Source organism: Rutidosis leptorrhynchoides, chromosome 1 (assembly GCF_046630445.1).
Source record: "Rutidosis leptorrhynchoides isolate AG116_Rl617_1_P2 chromosome 1, CSIRO_AGI_Rlap_v1, whole genome shotgun sequence".
NCBI classification, from domain to species: Eukaryota; Viridiplantae; Streptophyta; class Magnoliopsida; order Asterales; family Asteraceae; genus Rutidosis; species Rutidosis leptorrhynchoides.
This window is the reverse complement of record NC_092333.1, coordinates 429707402-429734428: the sequence shown is the minus strand read 5'-3', so window position 1 is coordinate 429734428 and position 27027 is coordinate 429707402. Positions and strand designations below refer to the sequence as shown.

The 27027-nt window shown below is 28.6% G+C and overlaps 1 protein-coding gene across 1 annotated transcript; it reads left to right on the top strand.

Moving 5' to 3' along the window:
• The first annotated feature begins 784 nt into the window (after nt 1-784).
• On the top strand, nt 785-22506 carry LOC139902370 (uncharacterized). Its single transcript, XM_071885005.1, has 3 exons — nt 785-970; nt 21124-22009; nt 22109-22506. The coding sequence occupies exons 1-3, from the start codon at nt 785-787 to the stop codon at nt 22504-22506; spliced, it is 1470 nt and encodes a 489-aa protein (XP_071741106.1).
• The last annotated feature ends 4521 nt before the right edge of the window (nt 22507-27027 follow it).

The window sequence follows — 27027 nt, the reverse complement described above, 5'->3', positions numbered from 1 at the left end:
ATATATATATATATATATATATATATATATATATATATATATATATATATAATTAATACAAATTATGATGTTCGTGAATCGTAGGAATAAAAGGGTAATTGATTATATGAGCATAGTTTAAAGTTTTTGAGATTTCCACATTACAAACTTTGCTTATCGTGTCAAAAACATTAAATCATTTAAAGATAAAGTTTAAATTTGGTCGGAAATTTCCGGGTCATCACAAGTTAATCGTAAACAACCTAGTACCTCCTAAGTGAATCATGTTTCTGACTCGGGTGGTTCGTCTAGGAACTTAGAGCAAGAATTAGATGATTTTAAAATGCTTATATTTAACAACCCAAACCAGGGTCTTGCTTGTAATGTTTCGCATGTTCAGGAAGTTTGTGAGATTTGTGGAGATCCTTCTCACTTTGCATATGGATGTAGAAATGGGATTCCACCGGTGAATCAATAAATAGTGGAGGAACAAGTTAATGAAGTGCAGGGACGAAGATTTGATCCATACTCCAACACGTATAATCCGGTTTGGAGAAATTATCCTAATTTTCGTTGGAGCAATAACAATGCTCTAAATTCCACCCAAGGGACCTAACAAAAACCGCAGAACAACTTTCAAAACCAAGGGAACTTTTAGAATCAAGGCAACTATCAAAGAAACTATCAAAACCCTTATCCCAACAACCGGAACCAAAACCAAAATAATTACCAAAATCAATGCCAAAACCAAAACCAAAATCAAAACAATGTCCCACCCAATCAACCATCTAGCTCGGACGCCAAGATGGACGCGTTTATCTCCAAAATGCGTAAAATAGTGGAAGTACAAAACAAGTCAATTGTTGCATTGGCTAAGGAGATGGGTAATGTAGCAGAAAGTAAGGGAAATCGGGAGAAGGGTACAATTCCAAGCTACACGGTTCTAAATCCGAATCATAAGGATCAGGGAAAAGGGCATAGTGTGAATATGGTAGGTACCTTGTGAGACGACCCGTCCTAATCCATAAGGACGAATACAATAACATATGGTTACATTACGAGGTATTTGACCTCTATATGATAACTTTTACAAATATTGCATTCGCTTTTAAAAGACAACTTTCATTTCATCGAAAGTTGACAGGCATGCATACCATTTCATAATATATCTAAACTATAAATGACTTAATAATAATCTTGTTGACTTTAACGACTCGAATGCAACGTCTTTTGAAATATGCTATGAATGACTCCAAGTAATATCTTTAAAATGAGCAAATGCACATCGGAAGATTTCTTTAATACCTGAGAATAAACATGCTTTCAAGTGTCAACCAAAGGTTGGTGAGTTCATTAGTTTATCATAAACAATCATTTCCATTAATTTAATAGACCACAAGATTTTCATTTCCATTTCTCATAAACATCATCTCATATCAGTCATTTCGCACTGCATAGAGATAAAAATCATTCATATGGTTAATGCTTGATAACCGAACTAACATGATGCATATAGAATATCCCCATCATTCCGGGACTCTCATCGGATATGATAAATCGAAGTACTAAAGCATTCGTAACCCGAATGGGACTTGTCAAGGTCCATAGATCTATCTTTAGGATTCGCGTCAATTAGGGGCCATTTCCCTAATTCTTAGGCTACCAAGCTAAAAAGGGGCATATTTGATTTCGATAATCCAACCATAGAATGTAGTTTCGATTACTTGTGTCTATTTCGTAAAACATTTATAAAACAGCGCATGTATTCTCAGTCCCAAAAATATATATTGCAAAAACATTTAAAAAGGGAGCAAATGAAACTCACTATACTGTATTTCGTAGTAAAAATACATATGACGTCATTGAACAAGTGCAAGGTTGGCTTCGGATTCACGAACCTATATTGATTATATATTTATATGTTGGTCAATATCTGTCTAACAATTTAGGTCAGGTCATAGTATATCACAATCCTAATGCTCGAGATCGATAGGCAAAAGTCAACAAAAGTCCACTTGACCCAAAATAACCTCCAAAATATATACATGTTTATTATATAACTTAAATATAGTCATTTAATATATTTAAATATATTTATCAGATTTTATTAAAGTAAATAATACAAGTCACTTATTAATAAATAAGAATGTAGTTTATATAGTTCACTTAATATCATAAAAATATAGTGGTATCTATTATTATATTACGTGTGGTAAAAATATCTTTATATCACATATTTATTTGATAAGATAATATTTATTTGTAATAATAATAATAATTATTATTCTACTAATAACAATTGATAGTGCTCCAAATGAACATATATTTAGGCACAATATCCTTCCAATATGTAAAGCTTTTAGTTGTAATTGTTCTATTTTTATGTAATATTCGTTTAAATAAATAAGTGCGAAGACAAAAGAAGAAAACGACGATTTGAAGACGCAAATGATCAAAAAGCTAAAAAGTACAAAGTACAATCCAAGTGGTTCAAATTATTAATGAGAAACGTCTAAAAACTAGAAGAGTACGAGCCTAGGAACGCAAAGTACAAGATATCTCCGCGTACGAAAGGACGTTCAAAAATCCGGAACCGGGACATGAACCAACTATCAACGCGCGACGCAACTGAGCTAAAATTACAAGTCAACAATGCACAAGAATATAATATAATATATAATTAATTATATATATTATATTATAAATTAAATAAATACGCGCAGCCCATGTTTAAAACTCAATGTGAGCTGGAACAGCTGGCCATGCGATCGCATGTCCAGAAGGCACAAAACTCATGCACTCGCATGAGTTACTGTAGCAGGCCAAGTATTATAAAAAGGCAGTTTGCTCGACGTTTTAATTACGCAATATAATTCAATCTCTCTCACTCTCAATTATATATTTATATTTATATTTTAATTATAATTTTAATATTAAAGTTTAATAATAATAAGGTTATGTTAGCGAATGTTGTAAGTTTGTAAGTCGAAATTCTGTCCGTGTAACACTACGCGATTAATACTCATTGTAAGTTATGTTCAACCTTTTTAAATTAATGTCTCGTAGCTAAGTTATTATTATGCTTATTTAAATCGAAGTAATCGTGATGTTGGGCTAAATATTAAAGATGGGGTAATTGGACTTTGTACCATAATTGGGGTTTGGACAAAAGACCGACACTTGTAGAAATTGGACTATGGACTATTAATGGGCTTTATATTTGTTTAACTAAATGATAGTTCGTTAATTTAATATAGAGATTTACAATTTGACGTATCTATAAATAATCATATACACTCGATCGGACATGATGGGCGGGATATTTATAAGTACTAATAATCGTTCATTTAACCGGACACGGGAATGGATTAATAGTCAATGGACTCATTAAAACAGGGGTGAATTATGTACAAGGACACTTGGCGTAATTGTTAACAAAGTATTAAAACCTTGGGTTACAAGCAGTCGATATCCTGATGTAATTATTAAACAAAGTATTAAGACCTTGTTACAGTTTAAGTCCCCAATTACTTGGAATATTTGACTTCGGATATAAGGATAATATGACGAGGACACTCGCACTTTATATTTATGACTGATGGACTGTTATGGACAAAAACCAAATGGACATATCGAATAATCCATGACAAAGGACAATTAACTCATGGTAATAAATGAAAATCAACACGTCGAACATCATGATTATGGAAGTTTAAATAAGCATAATTCCTTTATTTCATATCTTATCGCACTTTTAATTATCGTACTTTTTAATTATCGCAATTTTATTTATCGTCATTTTATTTATCGCACTTTTTAATTATCGCACTTTTATTATCATCATTTACTTTACGCTTTAAATTAAGTTATTTTTATTTTTAATATTTTACATTAGGTTTTAATTGTGACTTAAGACATAAAATCGAACAAACCGGTCATTAAACGGTAAAACCCCCTTTTTATAATAATAATACTACTTATATATATATATATATATATATATATATATATATATATATATATATATATATATATATATATATTTATTTATTTATATACAAATATAGTTTAAAATAAAATATAGCGTTAAACTTGGCTAGCTCCCTGTGGAACGAACCGAACTTACTAAAAACTACACTACTGTACGATTAAGTACACTACTTATAAGTGTTGTAGCAAGGTTTAGGTATATCCACTCTATAAATAAATAAATAACTTGTGTAAAATTGTATCGTATTTAATAGTATTTCGTAATAAAAATACAACTATTTCGTATACACCTCGCATAACATCAACAATATTTATATTTTTTAATGATGATAACAATTATGATAAAATGATAATAATAATCATGATAATTTTAATAATAACGATACTTTTTAATAATAATATTTTTATATAACAATATAATTCTAAAAATGATAATTTTTAATAATAATACTAAAATGATAATAATAATAATGATATTTTATAATAAAAATGATAATTGTAATAAAAATGATAGTTTTAACATTAATGATACTTTTAATAATAATAATAATAATAATAGTAATAATAATAAGAATAATAACGATAATATTAATAATAATTTTAATAATAATAACGAATGTAATAATAATAGAAATAACAATTTTTAATGATAATACTTATATTAATAACGATAATGATAATAATAACAATAATAATAATTATTAGATAATAATAATAACGACGATAATAACGACGATAGTAATAATAATAATAATAATAATAATAATAATAATAATAATAATAATAATATAATAATAATAATAATAATAATAATAATAATAATAGAATTAATAATAATTCAGTCGATCATATCTTTAAATCCATTCATTGAAACCACACGATTCCTAAATGAAAAGTTATTAATTTTTCGCCAGCTTTCCAACGACATGCATATCATATATCTTATCTCAGTAGCATATGTATTAAATTCATGAATTATCTTAAACTCTATAACGATGAAAATAAATATTCAAGCATGCATAATCATATATACTCGAGCACTAGTCAGGGATACACTATTAATATATAAAAGATAAGATATGAATGCTCACGTATCAATATTGAGATTCAATATTGCAAGAAAGTACGTAGACGCAATGGAGATGATAAACACTAGGTTTGACTTACGAGCAATACCCCTGAACCATACCCATAACCTCCATAGCTATAACCCATAATTTCCTTAGCTTTATCCCGCTCGAAAAGCCCGTTTGGAATAACTCGCTCATGACTTCGTCGTAGTATTTTATGTATAGTAATACTAATAATAATAATACTTCTAACTATAATATTAATAATATATTAATCTTAATAATAATTATAATAATAATAATAATATAATAATAATATATATATATATATATATATATATATATATATATATATATATATATATATATATATATATATATATATATATATATATATATATATTGAGAGAGATGGATGAAAGTGTGTGTGTAACAAACTGAATTTCGTCGAGCTTTATACACATTTCCTGAACCTGATGCCCATGCGATCGCATGGCTTGCCTGGACAGCTCACATTCGCTTGTTTTTACTCTGCCAACACTTTTAATATATAATTTATATTTATTTAATTAATTTATATAATTATATATATATTGTATTATATTTACGAGTCTAATCGACTTGTAACATTAGTTTCAGTGACTTGTAAATTCACGCTCGACTTACGTCCAGGTTCCGGTTTCTCGAACGTTAACTCGTACGCTGAGTAAAACTAGTACTTTGCGTTTCGCGGCACGAACCCTTAACAATAATTAGACTTATATCTCAATAATTTATATTATAAGAAATGTAACCTATACCTTTGAGTATTATGGTCATTTGCTTCTATGAATCGACATCTCGTTATTTACTAAAATATATTTAATAATATTATTTTTAATTATTTAATACAAGAAATCTAATGAAAATGTTTTATATATAAGTTAATATTTTTAAATAATATATTTTTATTTGTAAAAATTTATATACTAATGTTAGGAAATATATAATTTTTTTATGTCTTTAAAACATGATATATATATATATATATATATATATATATATATATATATATATATATATATATATATATATAGTTGAAATCTTTTTTTAATAACATTCAGTCTTTTAAAACTAATTATATTCAAAGCTTATTATATATATTTTGAAAACGTTTAAATAATAGAAAGTATTATTTCGTAACGTTTGCATTCTAAAGCTTAAAAAAACATTTTAGTAATCAAATTATATTATATTAAAAATCATTTTATTAAAAAGTTTATAATAAAAGTCTATCATATCGAAAAACGTTTTCGTTTAAGAAAGTAAAATCATATATAATTCATAACAGGTTTCAAGTTTTTAAATTACCGTTTGATGATGAAGTGTGGGATAAAGTCCAATGGTTAAATAACGTAAAAATAATCTTAATGTAAAACGTTGATTACTCAACTTGTCACAATTCGACATCTAAGTTATCTACATTCTACATTCTTATTTTCACATTAAATAAAATGAAGGTTAAAATAATTATGTTATCCAAATCACAGGGGAAACATTGTAAAATAGGAATTTCCACTAACCCTTGTCTAGTTCCTGATAATTGACACTTTGTTCTCATTTGTAAAGCACTTTACTAATTATTTCGAATATCGTTAAAAAGAACATATTCCTTAAATTATAATGGACCTCATAACAGAGACCCGTAATCATAATAACAGTGTATCTGATAATTCAACCATTTGATATTATTTTTTAATCTCGTCGATAATTATAATAAACTTATATTGAAACAAATACGTTCATGTAAATTATTATACATATAATACTTTGTTAACGTTTTCAATTAATATAACCATATATTATATATACATATCTATACACATAAATGTTCGTGAATCATCAAGCACGGTCAAAGGGTAATTGATTACATGAATGTAGTTACAAAATTTTTGAGATTCAACTTTACAAACTTTGCTTATCGTGTCGAAAATATATAAAGATAAAGTTTAAATTTGGTTGGAAATTTCCGGGTTGTCACAGTACCTACCCGTTAAAGAAATTTCATCCCGAAATTTGATCGGGGTCGTCATGGCTAACAATAAAAATGTTTTCATGACTTATACGAGCTGAGGATTTAAGTTTTATCATTAGTGAGTAGTATGGATAAAACAATTTGATTTTATAAAGAGTACGAGCGAAGTTATCACAAAAGAGTGAAATGAGTAAAATAAAGTTTTGTCATATCTTTTGACGTAGATAAGGTTGATTTCCGGAGTTCAAGTGATTTGGAGAAAATCTTCGTAATAAGATTTGATTCTTCGGTAATTAAGGAAATTAGGATCTTCTTTGGTTAAATGCAATGATCTATTTCGATTGCTCTGTCGGATGTTTCACTATAAACCCACCCCCTTTATTTCATTACTTCCACATCTCCCATCTTCTATACTTTCTTCCCTGATTCATACTTCTAAAACATTTTTCAATATGCTTGATCCAGTTCTGATCCTTGATATGTTCCTAACTGTCGCAACAATTATCCTTCTTTTCCAACTTCCTCCGGAGGAATCTGTTTACTTCTATTTTGCTCTTGGGGTGGTGATTTTCATAATCCTTCCTTGTTTGTCTTTCCATAATTATTGACATCTACGGTTAATGATCTTTTCCGTTTGCTGCGATTTATACCCCCTTTCTATTTTGGAGCTTCATGCTTTAGTTTTCTTTTCGCAAGTAATGGTCCAGAATTCGTAGGTATAGAGTTTCGAATTATCATAATATACAAAGTAGAAAGGAAAGGTAATAGCAAGATTTGATTTGTCAAATTACCAGAATATCCAGAAAAGACCGAATCATCAAGAAAAATATTTTTCTTGATAGTTCATTAGAATGAAAGAGTTATGTAACATGACACATGATGACGTTATTATCTGCGAATCATCACGTTCCATTAGAAATTCAGCATGACTTACTGTAATATAATCACGTTGATCAAGTGTCATTATATTATACTAACTCGTGCTTCAGTTCCCAACACTACTTCAAAAACATTCATATTTTAAACTCGAAGGTTTCAAAATTTAGAAACTAAAATAGTTTCTGTTATGATGTAACACAGATATCGCGAAGAGATAAGTGAGTTCAGATAAGAATAGTTATGAAAATATCTTCAAAAATATCGAGGATATTTATAATGAAAGATATGATGATATCTTAGAATTTCTAATATCGATGGATGATGAAGAAGATTTGTCCGTAAGTTTTAGAGTTAGAAGCAAGGTATTGGTTAATGACTTCAGTAGATACTGAATCATTTAGATTCTTTGAAGGCAGGTTTAGTCTTTGTGATTTGTCCACAGCCTCCTTCACGATTTGCTTAATCTATTTTCCAGTTCCAACATTTCTGAGCTTTGCCAACATACTATTCCTTATCATCAAACTTTCGACTGTTATGGTCGTTTACAGTTTTTGATGCTTCATTTAGCTTTTTCCAAAATTCGGAGAACTAGTTCGCAGTTTAGGGTGTTTTTTAGAAACTTCACATTCACAGTATGTAAGTCTAGGATATAGACATTATATGTATATATATACCTGTTGGAGTAGAATTGCTGCGAGATTCAAAATACTGATTGTTGATTCTCGGTAATTGGTATGGCAATTCTTGTTATAAAATGCGGATGAGTATATGATAGGGTTTTAATGAACACATATAATGGTTTTTCGAAGAGACTTAAGCTGATGAGTAATGAAGTTGCTGGTATGTTTACTGCTAATGTGGTGAAATATAAAGGTTCCCCGGTAACAATGATATACAGGGCAACATATATATCAAGGTTATAATAAGGCTAATTCGAATGAAATGTTGAAATTGATTTGCTAGAGCTGTGACAAAATTGACTACTTTGGAAAGGGATTGCATAAATATTTTCGGTAATAACAACGCTAATGGCTCACGAATTTGTGTTAAACTTCTACTTAGGTTCCGGGAGTTTTCCAGATGCATGATTGTGGATAACATGTGGTTGAATCATCATCTCGATTGTTTCTTAATTGAGGTGTTTTCAAGAATCATGAAGGGTTTGAATGTAGATTGTAATGAATTTTGAATGATACAAAAATTGTTTTATGGGTTTAATGAATAGTAGTAATGTTCTAGCATAATTTTGAAGTCAAAGTATAGCTTTAAAAAATGTAGGAATCTAGAAGTGATGGTATCGACTATATCTCGATTTGGATTCTGATCTGTTCAGAATATGTAACTGAATCTGGATGAGAATGGTTGTTCTGATTTCTTATGAAAGAATGTATATCGTTGTGAAAGTAATGAGTATACTTGATGATTAAAATCTACTAATGTAACATATTAATTGTGAATTTCTATATCTCTCGGGTATTACCTACCCATTAAAAGTTTCACAAGTTAATATTTTGTACAAGAGAATTTTATTACAGTCTTTATGAAGATATATGTATATTTTCTTCAGATGTAATACAGATTTAATGAGTTAATATTAAATTAAACTCATTTGATTTTCGGCTGGAATTAGAAATGAATACTCTTTAAAGCTTTAGAATTTACGTAATCTTCGCGGATTATTTCTTCAACGTAAATGAAATCATGAATCAATACTTCATTATTCATTTTTATTGATATTTCTTCGGTGAATGATGTTGGTGCTCGTGGAATTCTTGCGAACTTTGCAAGATATGAATGATATTTTCTAGGAGGTTTCAAGTATATCGAAGATGAAAGTGTAAAATCAAACATATAATTGAATAATACACTTGGTTTATTATGCAATGGAATTCATTGAATTGGAACAGAGATTGTAGTTAACGATGGTTAAGTTGTTAACTAAGGATGTACATCATAGCATATTAGTAATATGAATTAACCAAGTAGTATCTACCCTTATTCAATTCATACATAATAGCTTAGTACAAAAAGATATATCGTGGTTTAAAAATTCATATATACAAAATATACATATAAATTCTTCAGAGGAAATGTGTTAATACTTCATAACTCGTTGATACAATATATCCGTTGATGATTGTGGTGTCGGTATCGTTGATGGTTATGGAACGGGTGTAGCTTGTGGTGCTAAAGGTTTTGCCGGTGTTAGTGATACTGATGATGAGACGACCCGTCCTATTCCATAAGGACGAATACAATAACATATGATTACATTGCGAGGTATTTGACCTCTATATGATATATTTTACAGACATTGCATTCTTTTTAAAAGATAAACTATCATTATATCAAAAATTGACAGGCATGCATACCATTTCATAATATCCAACTATAAATGCCCTAATCTATCATTTGATTAATCATAATCTTTATTGAACTTAACGACTTGAATGCAACGTCTTTTGAAATATGCCATGAATGACTCCAAGTATAATTTTTAAAATGAGCAAATGCACAGCGAAAGATTTCTTTCAATCCTGAGAATAAACATGCTTTCAAGTGTCAACTAAAAGGTTGGTGAGTTCATTAGTTTATCGTAATCAATCATTTCCATAATTTTAAGAGACCACAAGATTTCAGATTTCAATTACTCATAAACATCATGCTTGCATATATCCATCTGCATAAAAATCATTCATATGGATTGTACACCTGGTAATCGACATTAGCCATAATGCATAGAATATCCCCACAGACATCGTCGTCTGTATAATAATAATATCGAAGTACTAAAGCCATCCATAAACATGAATAGGGGTTGTTAGGCCCAATAGATCTATCTCTAAGATTCGCGTCAATTAGGGGCCATTTCCCTAATTCTTAGGTTACCAGACTTGAAGGGCGTTATTTGATTTCGATAATCCAACCATAGAATGTAATTTTCGAGTACTTGTGTCTATTTCGTCAAACATTTATAAAACAGCACATGTATTCTCAGTCCCAAAAATATATATTGTAAAAGTATTTAAAAAGGGAGCAAATGAAACTCACGATACTGTATTTTGTAGTAAAAATACATATGACGGCACTGAACAAGTGTAGGGTTGGCCTCGGATTCACGAACCTATATCATTCATTTATATATTAAAACGTATACTTTTAATCGAACAAATATTCATATTATTATTATTGATATGGTTTTTATATTAATAACTTATATATTTCATTATTTAATTAAATAAATCTATTTTATATAAAAAAATATAAATATAGTTAAGTTATATATATTTAATATATTTTTATATGAAGATCATTTGTTTGTGAAATTAATAATTATGATAATACTAAATTTTGGTAATAATAATGATAATATATAATAATAATGATTAAAGTGATAATAATAATGTTAATAAAAATAGTGATATTAATAATGATAATGATTTGAGTTGTATTATGATAACTATGATAACCATAATTATAATAGCTTTAATAACTCCTTTAAATTCAAATTTTAATCATTTTCATAATAGTATTTATATCTAAAATTTCTATATTTGTAATCTTAACTGTATTATTAAAACCTTTATATTCATAGTCATAATAATCATAATCTTCGTGTTTAATTTATAAACTTATGACTATAGTTTCTTATAATACTAGTTTGTAGTCATAATCATAATTTTTACATGTATTCATATAATTATATCCAGTTTCATAATTTTTATCATATTATCATTTGTTATACATTTACATTATTAGCATTCTTAATCTCTTTGGAATCATAATAATAATACTAGCAATAATAATACAATAATAATAATACTAATAATAATAATATTAATAATGATAATACTAATAGTTTTTAAATGATAATACTAGTAATAATAATGATAATATCATAAGTTATGTTGATGATAATAATAATTAATAATAACAATTAATAATAACAATAACAACAACAACAACAATAATAATAATAATAATAATAATAATAATAATAATAATAATTATAATAATAATAATAATAATAATAATAATAATAATAATAATAATAATAAATGAAATAATAATAAAAATATTAGAAGAGCTACCTTAATGTATAAGTCCTTAAAAATAATAAACGCCCCTGCCCGGGCTCGAACGCGCGACCTCCCACTCACCCGCAAACCATCTTAACCATCACCATGTCATCTGTGTTTTTGAATATATTCTATCCTATAATTCTATAACCCATTTCTATTTATTTGTTTCCTGCTCTTCTTCTTCTTCATGAAATCTAGTCTACCATGGAACTTCAACAATCAAGATAACGAATTTTATGGGTTCCTTTACGACTTGTAAACAACCACAATTACTTAGAAAGAGGTGTTCTTGAAAAAAAAATTACAGCAGCTTGCTGCCGTTGCTGCTTGCAAAAAATAAAAATTTGTTTTCACTTTAGAGATCGTTTTAGATAAATGTTACAACATGAAAAAGATTGTAATCCACTCCTAGAAACTATAGTAACCATTAATTTAACTCAAATCGAAACAGAAAAATTGAATTTGGCTGAAGAACAGATGTTGACTTTTTGATTTTAAAACTTTGACTCCAAAATTCGAAATCGTTATGAGGAATTGGAAGTTAAGACTTTCCAGAAAGTTTGAATGAATCAAATCTAACAACTCTTCATTAACACATTTTTAAAATCATTACGAAATCGAGTTTTGGTTGAAAAGATCATGCTTACAGAGGTGTCGAGTTTGTAATTGTTTTTCTTGTTTAATTCCTCAAATAATTGAAATTAAAAACTGTTATAATTGAATATGGTGATGGAGAAATCGATTAGGTTTTTATCATTGACCAGAGATGATCGATGGATACATAATATAATGTGTGTGTCGACATTAGTTCACAAGTATAACAGGAAACAGGAAAAAAAAATATAGAATTGATAGTGATATAACGCGTAAATGTATGTGATTATATAATATGATTAATCTTAATATCTGTATATATATTTGTATTTATATTATTTGTCTTAATATTTGTATATATCTATCTTTATCTGTATTTATCTATTTGTATTTATATATATTATAATTAATCTTTTTCATTAATAAATATAACAATAATAATTATATTCCTAATATTAATAATAATAATAATAATAAAATTATTATTAATGATAATGATAATAATAACTATAATATTTATAAAAATCATATTATTAATAATAATATTAATTATAATAATACTAATATTTTTAATAATAATAATATTAGTAATAATAATACTATAACAATTTATATATATACCAAACTTCATATATATATAATAATATTAATAATACTAATTTTAATATTAATATTAATATTGATAATAACAATGAAAGTAATAATAAGATTCTCAGTATAACAACTATATTTTTAATTTTTAATTATATTTAATATATAAATTAATATATTAATATTATAATTTATCGAGTATATTATAGTTACTAATTATATAATATATAATTGAATAATTATACTATATATATATATATATATATATATATATATATATATATATATATATTACAATATACATATAATAATATTTTACATAGAAATCATATATAGATTCATTTTATAATACACTTAATTATTTTGTATCTTATTTCACTTATTTAATTCTAATGTTTAAATAACATTTTGATAAGGTAACTATTTAACCTATATATATATATATATATATATATATATATATATATATATATATATATATATATATATATATATATATATATATATATTATTTATTTATTTATAAATAATTGTTCGTGAATCGCCGGGTAAGGTTCAATGGATAGTTAAGTGTATGAAATTATTTTAATATAAAATGTCGATTTACTTAACTTGTCGATATCCATCTTCTAAGTTATCTACATTTCATAATTTCACCTTTACATTAAATAATATGAAAGTTAAATAGTTACCTTATCAAAAGTCACGAGTAAATTATTGCAAAGCGTGTATTGAAAATCAAACAAAAATCTCCAATAACATTTGTCTAGTTATCGTTAATTAACATTTTTGATCTTACTTGTAGATTTCATTACCATTTATTCCGAATGCTGTTAAAAATGAAAGATTTATTAAATCAACGTGGACCTCACAACAGAGACTTATAATAATATCACAATACCTATGGAATTGATAATTGCTAACAAAAATATCTGTTAATTAAATCGTTTGATATTATCTTTTAATTTCGCCGATAAATATATTAAACATAGATTGAAACCAATAAGTTTAATGTAAAGTATTATACATTTAATATTTTGATAATGTTTTCAAGTTATACTATATATATATATATATATATATATATATATATATATATATATATATATATATATATATATATATATATATATATATATATATTTATTTATTTATTTATTTATTTATAAACAATTGTTCGTGAATCACCGGGTAAGGTTCAATGGATAGTTAAGTGTATGAAATTATTTTAATATAAAACGTCGATTTACTTAACTTGTCGATATCCATCTTCTAAGTTATCTACATTTCATAATTTCACCTTTACATTAAATAATATGAAAGTTAAATAGTTACCTTATCAAAAGTCACGAGTAAATTATTTCAAAGCGTGTATTGAAAATCAAACAAGAATCTCTAATAACATTTGTCTAGTTATCGTTAATTGACATTTTTGTTCTTACTTGTAGATTTCATTACCATTTATTCCGAATGCTGTTAAAAATGAAAGATTTCTTAAATCAACGTGGACCTCACAACAGAGACTTATAATAATATCACAATACCTATGGAATTGATAATTGCTAACAAAAATATTTGTTAATTAAATCATTTGATATTATTTTTAATTTCGCCGATAAATATATTAAACATAGATTGAAACCAATAAGTTTAATGTAAAGTATTATACATTTAATATTTTGATAATGTTTTCAAGTTATACTATATATATATATATATATATATATATATATATATATATATATATATATATATATATTAAACATTTTAATATTTTGATAATGTTTTGAAGTTATACTATATATATATATATATATATATATATATATATATATATATATATATATAAGGTTCAATGGATAGTTAAGTGTATGAAATTATTTTAATATAAAACATCGATTTACTTAACTTGTCGATATCCATCTTCTAAGTTATCTACATTTCATAATTTCACCTTTACATTAAATAATTTGAAAGTTAAATAGTTACCTTATCAAAAGTCACGAGTAAATTATTGCAAAACGTGTATTGAAAATCAAACAAGAATCTCCAATAACATTTGTCTAGTTATCGTTAATTGACATTTTTGTTCTTACTTGTAGATTTCATTACCATTTATTTCGAATTCTGTTAAAAATGAAAGATTTTTTAAATCAACGTGGACCTCACAACAGAGACTTATAATAATATTACAATACCTATGGAATTGATAATTGCTAACAAAAATATCTGTTAATTAAATCGTTTGATATTATCTTTTAATTTCGCCGATAAATATATTAAACATAGATTGAAACCAATAAGTTTAATGTAAAGTATTATACATTTAATATTTTGATAATGTTTTCAAGTTATAATATATATATATATATATATATATATATATATATATATATATATATATATATATATATATATATATATATATATATATATTTATCTATTCATATCCATTTATTTGGTCGAGGTTAAATGAGTACATAATCATAGTTCAAAATTTTTGAGACTTCAACATTACAGACTTTGCTTATCGTGTCGGAAACATATAAAGATTAAGTTTAAATTTGGTCAGAAATTTCTAGGTTGTCACAGATGGTGATGTTGGTGGTACTACCGGTGGCGCTTGTATAACAAGTCTAGCTTGTAAATCACGCCCCATTCTTGTCAGGGTTTCTGCTCTTCCTTCTATCGTTTCGGTCCACTCATCTGATTTATGGTTAAGGCGAGAATAGACAATCTCTAAGACTTTATAGATTACATAATCGCCGCAGAATGTCTCTCTAATAAAGTTATGAATTAATACTTCATCGGTTATTGTTGTTGGTACTCCTTGGTATCTACGGTGCGTATGACGTTGATGCTTGTGAGATAGTTTATGATGTTGAAGCATGAAATGTGGATGTTGTTGGTGGTGGTAATGGTTCTGTTAGCATTGCTGATGGTGGTACTGTTGATGCCGGTGATGTTGCTGGTGCTTGTAACCTTTGCACCATATTCTCTAAAGTCACTACCCGAGCGCGAAACTCGTTGACTTCTTCTATTACTCCAGGGTGGTTGTCAGTTCGGATGAGCGGATGGATAAGATCTAGAATGTGAGATATTATATAATCGTGACGAGATACTCTAGAAATGAGAGAGAAAATGGTATTACGAACAGGTTCACCGGTAAGTGCTTCAGGTTCTTCACCAAGAGGGCAATGTGGTGGATGGAAGGGATCACCTTCTTCTTGTCTCCAATGATTAAGTAGACTACCAACCCATCCCCAATTCATCCAGAATAGATGATACTAATTGGTTGATCCATTCCGGTCACACTGCTTTCGGAGCTTGAGTGGAATTCCATATCGGAGTCCGAGGGACTTGAACTAGTGACGAGTTCCATTTCGTATGATTGAATAAAGGATTTTTCGATATGAAATGATTTCCGGTTATCGGATGGTATTCTAATTATATAGAATATCTATATATATATATATAGTAAAAGATTTCGTCGATTACGAAGGAATTTACGGAATATGTTAGGCAAGGTTTACAGTAACAGATACGCTAAGATATGAATTTTATCTATACATTATTCATGCAATCAATGCAGTAAGATGTGTCTAGACTAAGAATGATAAGCAGGTAATTTTCTAAGGATGATAAGAAGATGATTTTTGACTAGAAATGATAAGCAAAACTTTTAACATGCAGTTAAGGTCGAAGTCCAGACTCACTAATGCATCTTAATAACTATCAGTTAGACACACTAATGCAAGACCTGGTTTGCTAAGACCACCGCTCTGATACCACAAGAGACAACCCGTCCTAATCCATAAGGACGGATACAATAACATATGGTTACATTGCGAGGTATTTGACCTCTATATGATAAGTTTTACAAACATTGCATTCGCTTTTAAAAGACAACTTTCATTTCATCGAAAGTTGACAGGCATGCATACCATTTCATAATATATCCAAACTATAAATGACTTAATAATAATCTTGTTGACTTCAACGACTCGAATGTAACGTCTTTTGAAATATGTTATGAATGACTCCAAGTAATATCTTTAAAATGAGCAAATGCACAGCGGAAGATTTCTTTAATACCTGAGAATAAACATGCTTTCAAGTGTCAACCAAAGGTTGGTGAGTTCATTAGTTTATCATAAACAATCATTTCCATTAATTTAATAGACCACAAGATTTTCATTTTCATTTCTCATAAACATCATCTCATATCAGGCATTTCACACTGCATAGAAATAAAAAGCATACATGTGGTGAACGCTTGATAACCGAACTAACAGGATGCATAAAGAATATCCCCATCATTCTGGGACTCTCATCGGATATGATAAATTGAAGTACTAAAGCATTCGTAACCCGAATGGGACTTGTCAAGGTCCATAGATCTATCTTTAGGATCCGCGTCAATTAGGGGCCATTTCCCTAATTCTTAGGCTACCAAGCTAAAAAGGGGCATATTCAATTTCGATAATCCAACCATAGAATGTAGTTTTGATTACTTGTGTCTATTTCGTAAAATATTTATAAAACAGCGCATGTATTCTCAGTCCCAAAAATATATATTGCAAAAGCATATAAAAAGGGAGCAAATGAAACTCACTATACTGTATTTCGCAGTAAAAATACATATGACGTCATTGAACAAGTGCAAGGTTGGCCTCGGATTCACGAACCTATATTAATTATATATATTTATATGTTGGTCAATATGTGTCTAACAATTTAGGTCAGGTCATAGTATATCACAATCCTAATGCTCGAGATCGATATGCAAAAGTCAACAAAAATCCACTTGACCCAAAATGACCTCCAAAATATATACATGTTTATTATATAACTTAAATATAGTCATTTAATATATTTAAATATATTTATCAGATTTTATTAAAGTAAATAATACAAGTCATTTATTAATAAATAAGAATGTATATTAAAATTTTATATATGATAAAAAAAATATGTTTTTATATATCTTAAGTAACATAGTTTATATAGTTCACTTAATATCATAAAAATATAGTGGTATGTATTATTATATTACGTGTGTTAAAAATATCTTTGCATCACATATTTATTTGATAAGATAATATTGATAATAATAATAATAAATAAAAGTTGTATTATTTTGTAATAATAATAATTATTATTATTCTTCTTATAACAATATTTATATTTCTTAATGATGATAACAATTATGATAAAATGATAATTCTAATCATGATAATTTTAATAATAATGATACTTTTTAATGATAATATTTTTATATAACAATATAATTCTAAAAATGATAATTTTTAATAATAATACTAAAATGATAATAATAATGATATTTTATAATAAAAATGATAATTTTAATGAAAATTATAGTTATAATATTAATGTTACTTTTAATAATAATAATGATGATAATAATAATAATAATAACAATAATAATGATAATGTTAATAATAATTTTAATAATAATAACGAAAGTAATAATGATAGCAATAACAATTTTTAATGATAATACTTATATTAATAACGATAATGATAATAATAATAATAATAATTATTATTATTAGATAATAATAATAACGACGATAATAACGACGATAGTAATAATAATAATAATAATAATAATGTTAGAATTAATAATAATTCAGTCGATCATATCTTTAAATCCATTCATTGAAACCACACGATTCCTAAATGAAAAGTTATTAATTTTTTGCCAGCTTTCCAACGACATGCATATCATATACCTTATCTCAGTAGCATATGTATTAAATTCATGATTTATCATAAACTCTATAATGACAAAAATAAACATTCAAGCATACATAATCATATATACTCGAGCACTAGTCAGGGATACACTATTAATATATAAAAGATAAGATATGAATGCTCACGTATCAATATTGAGATTCAATATTGTAAGAAAGTACGTAGACGCAACGGAGATGATAAACACTAGGTTTGACTCACGAGCAATACCCCTGAACCATACCCATAACCTCCATAGCTATAATCCATAATTTTATTAGCTCTATCCCGCTCGAAAAGCCCATTTGGAATAACTCACTCATGACCTCGTCGTAGTATTTTATGTATAGTAATACTACTAATAATAATACTCCTAACTATAAGATTAATATTATATTAATCTTAATAATAATGATAATAATAATAATAATAATAATAATAATATATATATATCGATATTGAGAGAGATGGATGAAAGTGTGTGTGTAACAAACTGAATTTCGTCGAACTTTATACACATTTCCTGAACCTGATGCCCATGCGATCGCATGGGCTTCCAGTGCATTTGCCATGCGATCGCATGGCTTGCCTGGACAGCTCACATTCGCTTATTTTTACTCTGCCGAAACTTTTAATATATAATTTATATTTATTTAATTAATTAATATAATTATATATATATATATATATATATATATATATATATATATATATATATTATATTATATTATATTTACGAGTCTAATCGACTTGTAACATTAGTTCCGGTTACTTGTACATTCACGTTCGACATACGTCCCGGTTCCGGTTTCTCGAACGTTAACTCGTACGCTGAGAAAAACTAGTACTTTGCGTTTCGCGGCACGTACCCTTAACAATAATTAGACTTATATCTCAATAATTTATATTATAAGAAATGTAACCTATACCTTTGAGTATTATGGTCATTTGCTTTTATGAATCGATGTCTCGTTATTTACTAAAATATATTTAATAATATTATTTTTAAATATTTAATACAAGAAATCTAATGAAAATGTTTTATATATAAGTTAATATTTTTAAATAATATATTTTTATTTGTAAAAATATATATACTAATGTTAGGAAATATATAATTTTTGTATGTCTTTAAAACATGATATATATATATATATATATATATATATATATATATATATATATATATATATATATATATATATATATATATATATATATATATATATATATATATATATAGTTGAAATCTTTATTTAATAACATTCAGTTTTTCAAAACTAATTATATTCAAAGCTTATAATATGAAATCATTTAAATAATAGAAAGTATTATTTCGTAACGTTTGCATTCTAAAGCTTAAAAAACATTTTAGTAATGAAATTATATTATATTCAAAATCATTTTATTAAAAAGTTTATAATAAAAGTCTATCATATCGAAAAATGTTTTCGTTTAAGAAAGTAAAATTATATATAATTCATAACAGGTTTCAAGTTTTTAAATTACCGTTTGATGATGAAGCGTGGGATAAAGTCCAATGGTTAAATAACGTAAAAATAATCTTATTGTAAAACGTTGATTACTCAACTTGTCACAATCCGACATCTAAGTTATCTACATTCTACATTCTTATTTTCACATTAAATAAAATGAAGGTTAAAATAATTATCTTATCCAAATCACGGGGAAAACATTGTAAAATAGGAATTTCCACTAACCCTTGTCTAGTTCCTGATAATTGACACTTTGTTCTCATTTGTAAAGCACTTTACTAATTTTTCTGAATATCGTTAAAAAGAACAAATTCCTTAAATCATAGTGGACCTCATAACAGAGACCCGTAATCATAATAACAATGTATTTGATAATTAAATCATTTGATATTATCTTTTAATCTCATCGATAATTATAATAAACTTATATTGAAACAAATACGTTCACGTAAAGCATTATACATATAATACTTTGTTAACGTTTTCAATTAATATAACCATATATTATATATACATATCTATACACATAAATGTTCGTGAATTGTCGAGCACGGTCAAAGGGTAATTGATTACATGAATGTTGTTAAATTTTTTTTTTTGAGATTCAACTTTACAAACATTGCTTATCGTGTCAGAAATATATAAAGATAAAGATTAAATTTGGTCAGAAATTTCTGGGTTGTCACACCTTGCGAAGTGGAAAGAAGTATGACAATAAAGTTAGTGAAAAAGAGGTAGTGCAACAAGAATCAAGTAAGTCTCCGATTGTTCTTGATGAAGATGAGGTAAGTGAAAATGATAACCATGGGAAGGGGGAGAAAGATAAGGAACCAATCGTTAATGAGACCGGGAAACAAAAGACGGAATCAAAAACCATCCCATTTCCCAAGGCCTTAGAGTCCCCAAACCAATTCCCTTATGGGAAGAAAGGACCACAACCAGAGGATATGTGGGAAACGCTTAAACAGGTTAAGATAAATTTACCCCTTCTCGATGCTATAAGGCAAGTCCCATCCTACGCTAAGTTTTTAAAGGATCTTTGCATTCAAAAGAGGAAGCAAAGGGCGACCTTACCCAAAAAGGTAGAGCTAACCGAACACCTAAGTGCGGTTGTTTCGGGTACACTCCCACCTAAATTTAAGGACCCGGGGACCCCATTAATAGTTGTGACTGTAGGCAACGTAAATGTGAAAAAGGCGTTACTGGATCTAGGAGCTAGCATTAATATTTTACCCTTTTATCTAGTTGACCGATTTGAATTGGGGTTAATGAAAAGAACCGATATAATTATTCAACTAGCGGACCAATCAATCAAAACACCTAGGGGAATATTAGAAGATGTAATAGTAAAAGTGGAGGATTTCTATTACCATGTTGACTTTGTTGTAATGGATATTGAATCTAGGAATAGGGACGTCCAACCCACTATAATCTTGGGGTGCCCGTTTTTGGCCACCATAAATGCCCACATTAATTGTCGAACGAGTGCCATGGACATATCATTCGAAAATTGCAAGATGAGGATTAATATCTTTAATTCTCTTCACGCCCCAAGTGTCCATGAATGATATCAGGCAGATGTGATTGATGAACAACTTGAAAAACATACTTCTCATTTGATAATAAATGACCCTGTGGAAGTATTTTGCTTAGGTGATGAAGAAGATGTTGAATGTGAAGAGGTTAACGCGATTGAGTTGGCCATAGCAAGTACAATGGACTCTAGGTTACCACCTTGGACTCATAAATATAAACCATTATCCAAGTCCATAGACACCAACACAAAACCTTCGCTAGAGTCACCGCCGACCCTCGAGCTAAAACCATTAACTTCTCATCTAAAGTATACGTTTTTAGGTACTAACGACACTTTGCCAGTTATTATTGCTTCAGATCTGACGGGTGTGCAGGAAAAAGCTTTAATGGAGGTGCTTCACAAGTACAAGGCTGCGGTGGGCTGGACTATAGCTGATTTGAAAGAGATAAGTCCCTCAGTGTGCATGCATCGTATAGTTACAGATCCGGAGGTTAAACCCGCTCGTGACACGTAACGCAGGTTAAATCCGAACATGCAGGAAGTTGTAAAGAAGGAGGTTCTTAAGTGGTTAGATGCGGGGATTATTTTCCCTATTTCAGATAGTCAGTGGGTAAGCCCCACGCAAATAGTGCCAAAGAAAGCTGGGATCACGGTCATGGAAACTGAAAAAGGAGAAAAGATCACAACCCGTCCTGTGACGGGTTGGCGGGTATGTATTGACTACAGGAAGTTAAACGCTGCAACTTCAAAGGATCATTTTTCCTTGCCTTTTATTGATCAAATCATCGAAAAGTTGTCAGGTCAAAATTTTTATTTTTTCTTAGATGGGTATTCGGGATATAATCAAATACCTATTCACCCTAATGACCAAGAAAAAAACAACTTTTACGTGTCCTTATGGAACTTATGCTTTTAGACGAATGCCTTTTGGTTTATGTAATGCACCGACTACTTTTCAAAGGTGCATGATGAGTATTTTCTCAGAATTAATAGGCGAGTCTTTAGAAATTTTCATGGATAATTTTTCAATATTTGGAAAGTCTTTTGAATCATGTTTAAATATGTTGGAAAAAGTTTTAAAGCGGTGTACCGAGACCCACCTTGTCCTTAGTTGGGAAAAGAGTCATTTTATGGTAAGGGAAGGGGTGGTTTTGGGACACATTGTGTCTGAACGGGGATTGAAGTAGATAGGGCAAAAGTTTAACTTATTTCCACACTACCCCCACCGACCAATGTTAAGGGGGTAAGGTCGTTTTTGGGACATGCGGGTTTCTATCGTAGGTTTATCAAAGATTTTAGCGTTATTTCTAAACCATTGTGTAATTTGTTATTAAAAGACGCACCTTTTGATTTTGATGACCAATGTAAGGAGGCCTTTGATACCCTTAAACATAAGTTGACTGAAGCACCCATTTTGCAATCACCTGACTGGACCAAACCATTTGAAATTATGTACGATGCTAGTGATTTTGCGGCTGGGGCTGTTTTGGGTCAAAGGGTTGATAGGAAATTGGTTGTTATCTATTATGCTAGTAAAACGTTCTCGGATGCCCAAATAAACTATACCACAACCGAGAAGGAATTACTAGCGGTAGTGTTTGCCTTAGACAAATTTAGATCATATTTGTGGGGGTCTAAGGTAGTTGTTTTCTCGGACCATAGTGCCCTAAGACACTTACTAGAGAAAAAAGAGTCTAAGCCTAGATTAATTAGGTGGATCTTGTTGCTTCAAGAGTTTGATTTGGAAATAATGGATAAGAAGGGTATAGAGAATGTGGTAGCCGACCACTTGTCTAAAATACCCCCGCCACCGTTTGACCCTGCTAAACCGATCCAGGAAAATTTCCCGGACGAGTGTTTGTTTAGTGTTGTGCAGGTACCTTGGTTTGCTCATATTGTTAACTATTTGGTGACCAAAAAAGTACCGGAGCATTGGAACAAGCACAAGAGGGATTACTTTTTATCGCAGGTTAAGCATTATATTTGGGAGGACCCGGTTCTTTACCGAATTGGACCCGACCAAATCATAAGGAGATATGTGGCGGAAGATGAGCATAAAGACATTCTAGCTCATTGTCATACTTTCGCATGTGGAGGACAATACGGAGTAAAGAAAACCGGGTACAAAGTACTCAACTCAGGTTTCTTTTGGCCTACTATTTTTAGAGACGCATGTGAGTATGTTAAAAATTGTGCTAGGTGTTAACGGATGGGGGGAATCAATAAACGTAATGAAATACCCATGAACCCAATTTTGATTTGTGAAATTTTCGATGTTTGGGGCATAGATTTTATGGGACCTTTTCCACCGTCTTTCGGGTTTGAGTATATATTAGTAGCCGTTGATTATGTCTCCAAATGGGTAGAGGCTGAGGCTACTCGGACTAATGACCACAAAGTTGTCCTAAAGTTTGTTAAGAAAAATATTTTTTGTCGTCATGGTGTACCTAAGGCCATAATTAATGGTGGGGGTTCACACTTTAAGAACTCGCATTTTGCTAAACTTTTAAGGGATTACGGGATAAATCACCGAATTGTTACGCCTTACCATCCCCAAACAAGTGGGCAAGTAGAAGTATCTAATAGGGAATTAAAAAGGATTTTAGAAAAAACCGTAAATCCTAATCGTAAAGATTGGTCTCTAAGACTAGATGATGCGCTTTGGGCTTACCGGACAGCTTATAAAACCCCTATTAGTACTTCACCTTATCGACTTATTTATGGGAAGGCATGTCACTTACCTGTTAAAATTGAGCATCGTGCAGAGTGGGCTATTAAACAGGTGAACATGAACATGGATGAGGCAGGAAAAGCAAGAAAGTTAGACCTATCGGGGCTAGACGAGTTGAGACGCGATGCTTATAAAAGTTCAAAAATCTACAAAGAGAAAATGAAAGCGTTTCATGATAAGCAAATTGTAAGGCGAACTTTTGTGGTAGGGCAAAGTGTGTGGTTATTTAATTCAAAGTTGAAGTTATTTGCGGGGAAATTGAAAAGTAAATGGAATGGGCCGTATGTTGTCACTAAGATTACTCTGCATGGAGAAATTGAGATACAAGATCCAAAAGGCGGAGAACCATTCTTAGTTAATGGACAACGGTCAAAAATAGCTTTAAATTCATCACTTAAAGAGTCCAAGGTAGTTGAAACGGTTCACTTTGAGCCCATGAAAGTCCATCAACTTAGAACAATTCAGGTGAACGAATCAAGGAATCATATTAGTAAAGAGAGTATTGATGTGTGGCTTGATAGATGAGACGACCCGTCTGTAGTGACCCGAACTTTTCCATATTTATATATATTAAATGAAATTGATATTTACATGATTAAATGTTTCCAACATTTTAAGCAATCAAACATGTTAACACTTGATTAATTGAAACGGATTTTGTGTTAACATTTGACCACTCAGTTTGTCCGACGATTCACGAACGTTAAAACTTGTAAAAGCGACATGATGATATATATATGGACATATATATGGTTAACATGAGATTATGATAAGTAATTATCTCACTAAGTATATTAACAATGTGTGATAGATATAAAAAATGAGAATATTGAATTATGAAGCTCGAACCGATATACATAACGATTATCGTTATAACAACGTCTTACTAAATACATATGTATTGTATTAAGATATTGATATACTATATTTAACATGATAAAATGATAATTAAGTATATCATTGAGTGTATTAACAATGAACTATACAAGTAAGATGAGACTACTAACTTAAGGATTTCGAAACAATATATATATGTAACGATTATCGTTGTAATAGTATTTTAACATATATATATATATATATATATATATATATATATATATATATATATATATATATATATATGATGTTAAGATATATTCATATACCATGTTATCATGTTAACATAACAATTTAACATCTTATTTAAGTATAATAACAATGAATTAATTACATTTAAGAAGATCGTTAACTTAAAGGTTTCAAAACAACACTTACATGTAACGACTAACGATGACTTAACGACTCAGTTAAAATGTATATACATATAGTGTATTTAGATGTATTAGTACACTTTTGAAATACTTCAAGACACATATCAAAGTACTTCTACTTAACAAAAATGCATACAATTACATCCTCATTCATTTTCATCAACAATTCTACTCATATGCAACCGTATTCGTACTCGTACAATACCCAGCTCCTAGATGTACACACTATTGGTATATACACATAAAAATCTGCTCCTTAGCAGCCTTAAATGATTAAGGAATACGTGGAACCAACCATTTGTCAACTAGAATGAATTATTTAGCAAGAAAACAAACTTAAGAATCTTTTCTTTCTTTATAATGAGTAAAAACGTTTTTATGATTTCACCTCATTTTTCCATTCCATTTTCTTATATTTACACTCCAAATTCTCTCACAAAATACTCCTAACATCATACTTGATCATCTCCAAGCAATTTCACCATCTTGTATCTTCAATTACAAGCTTTAATCATCATAAAAACAACCATTCAAGAACACTTCAATAAATCTTTCAAACTTGCTAGATTATGTGACAACCCAGAAATTTCTGACCAAATTTAAACTTTAATCTTCATATCTTTCTGACACGATATGCAAAGTCTGTAATGTTTAATCTCAAAAATTTTAAACTGTGTTCATACATTTATTTAACCTTGACCAAACCCTGACGATTCACGAACCATTATAATTGGATTGGAATATATATATATATATATATATATATATATATATATATATATATATATATATATATATATATATATATATATATATTATAACTTGAAAACGTTAACAAAGTATTAGGTATAATACTTTACATGATCGTATTTAATGACGGAATTATAAGATAATATCAAATGATTGAATTATCAAGATACATTAGTATATGATATACGTGTCTCTGTTGAGAGGTCCACTTTGATTTAGGAAACCTTTCCTTTTTAAAGGTATTCGGAATATTTGGTAACGTGATTTACAAGTAAGAACAAAAGTGTCAAGTAATGGGAAC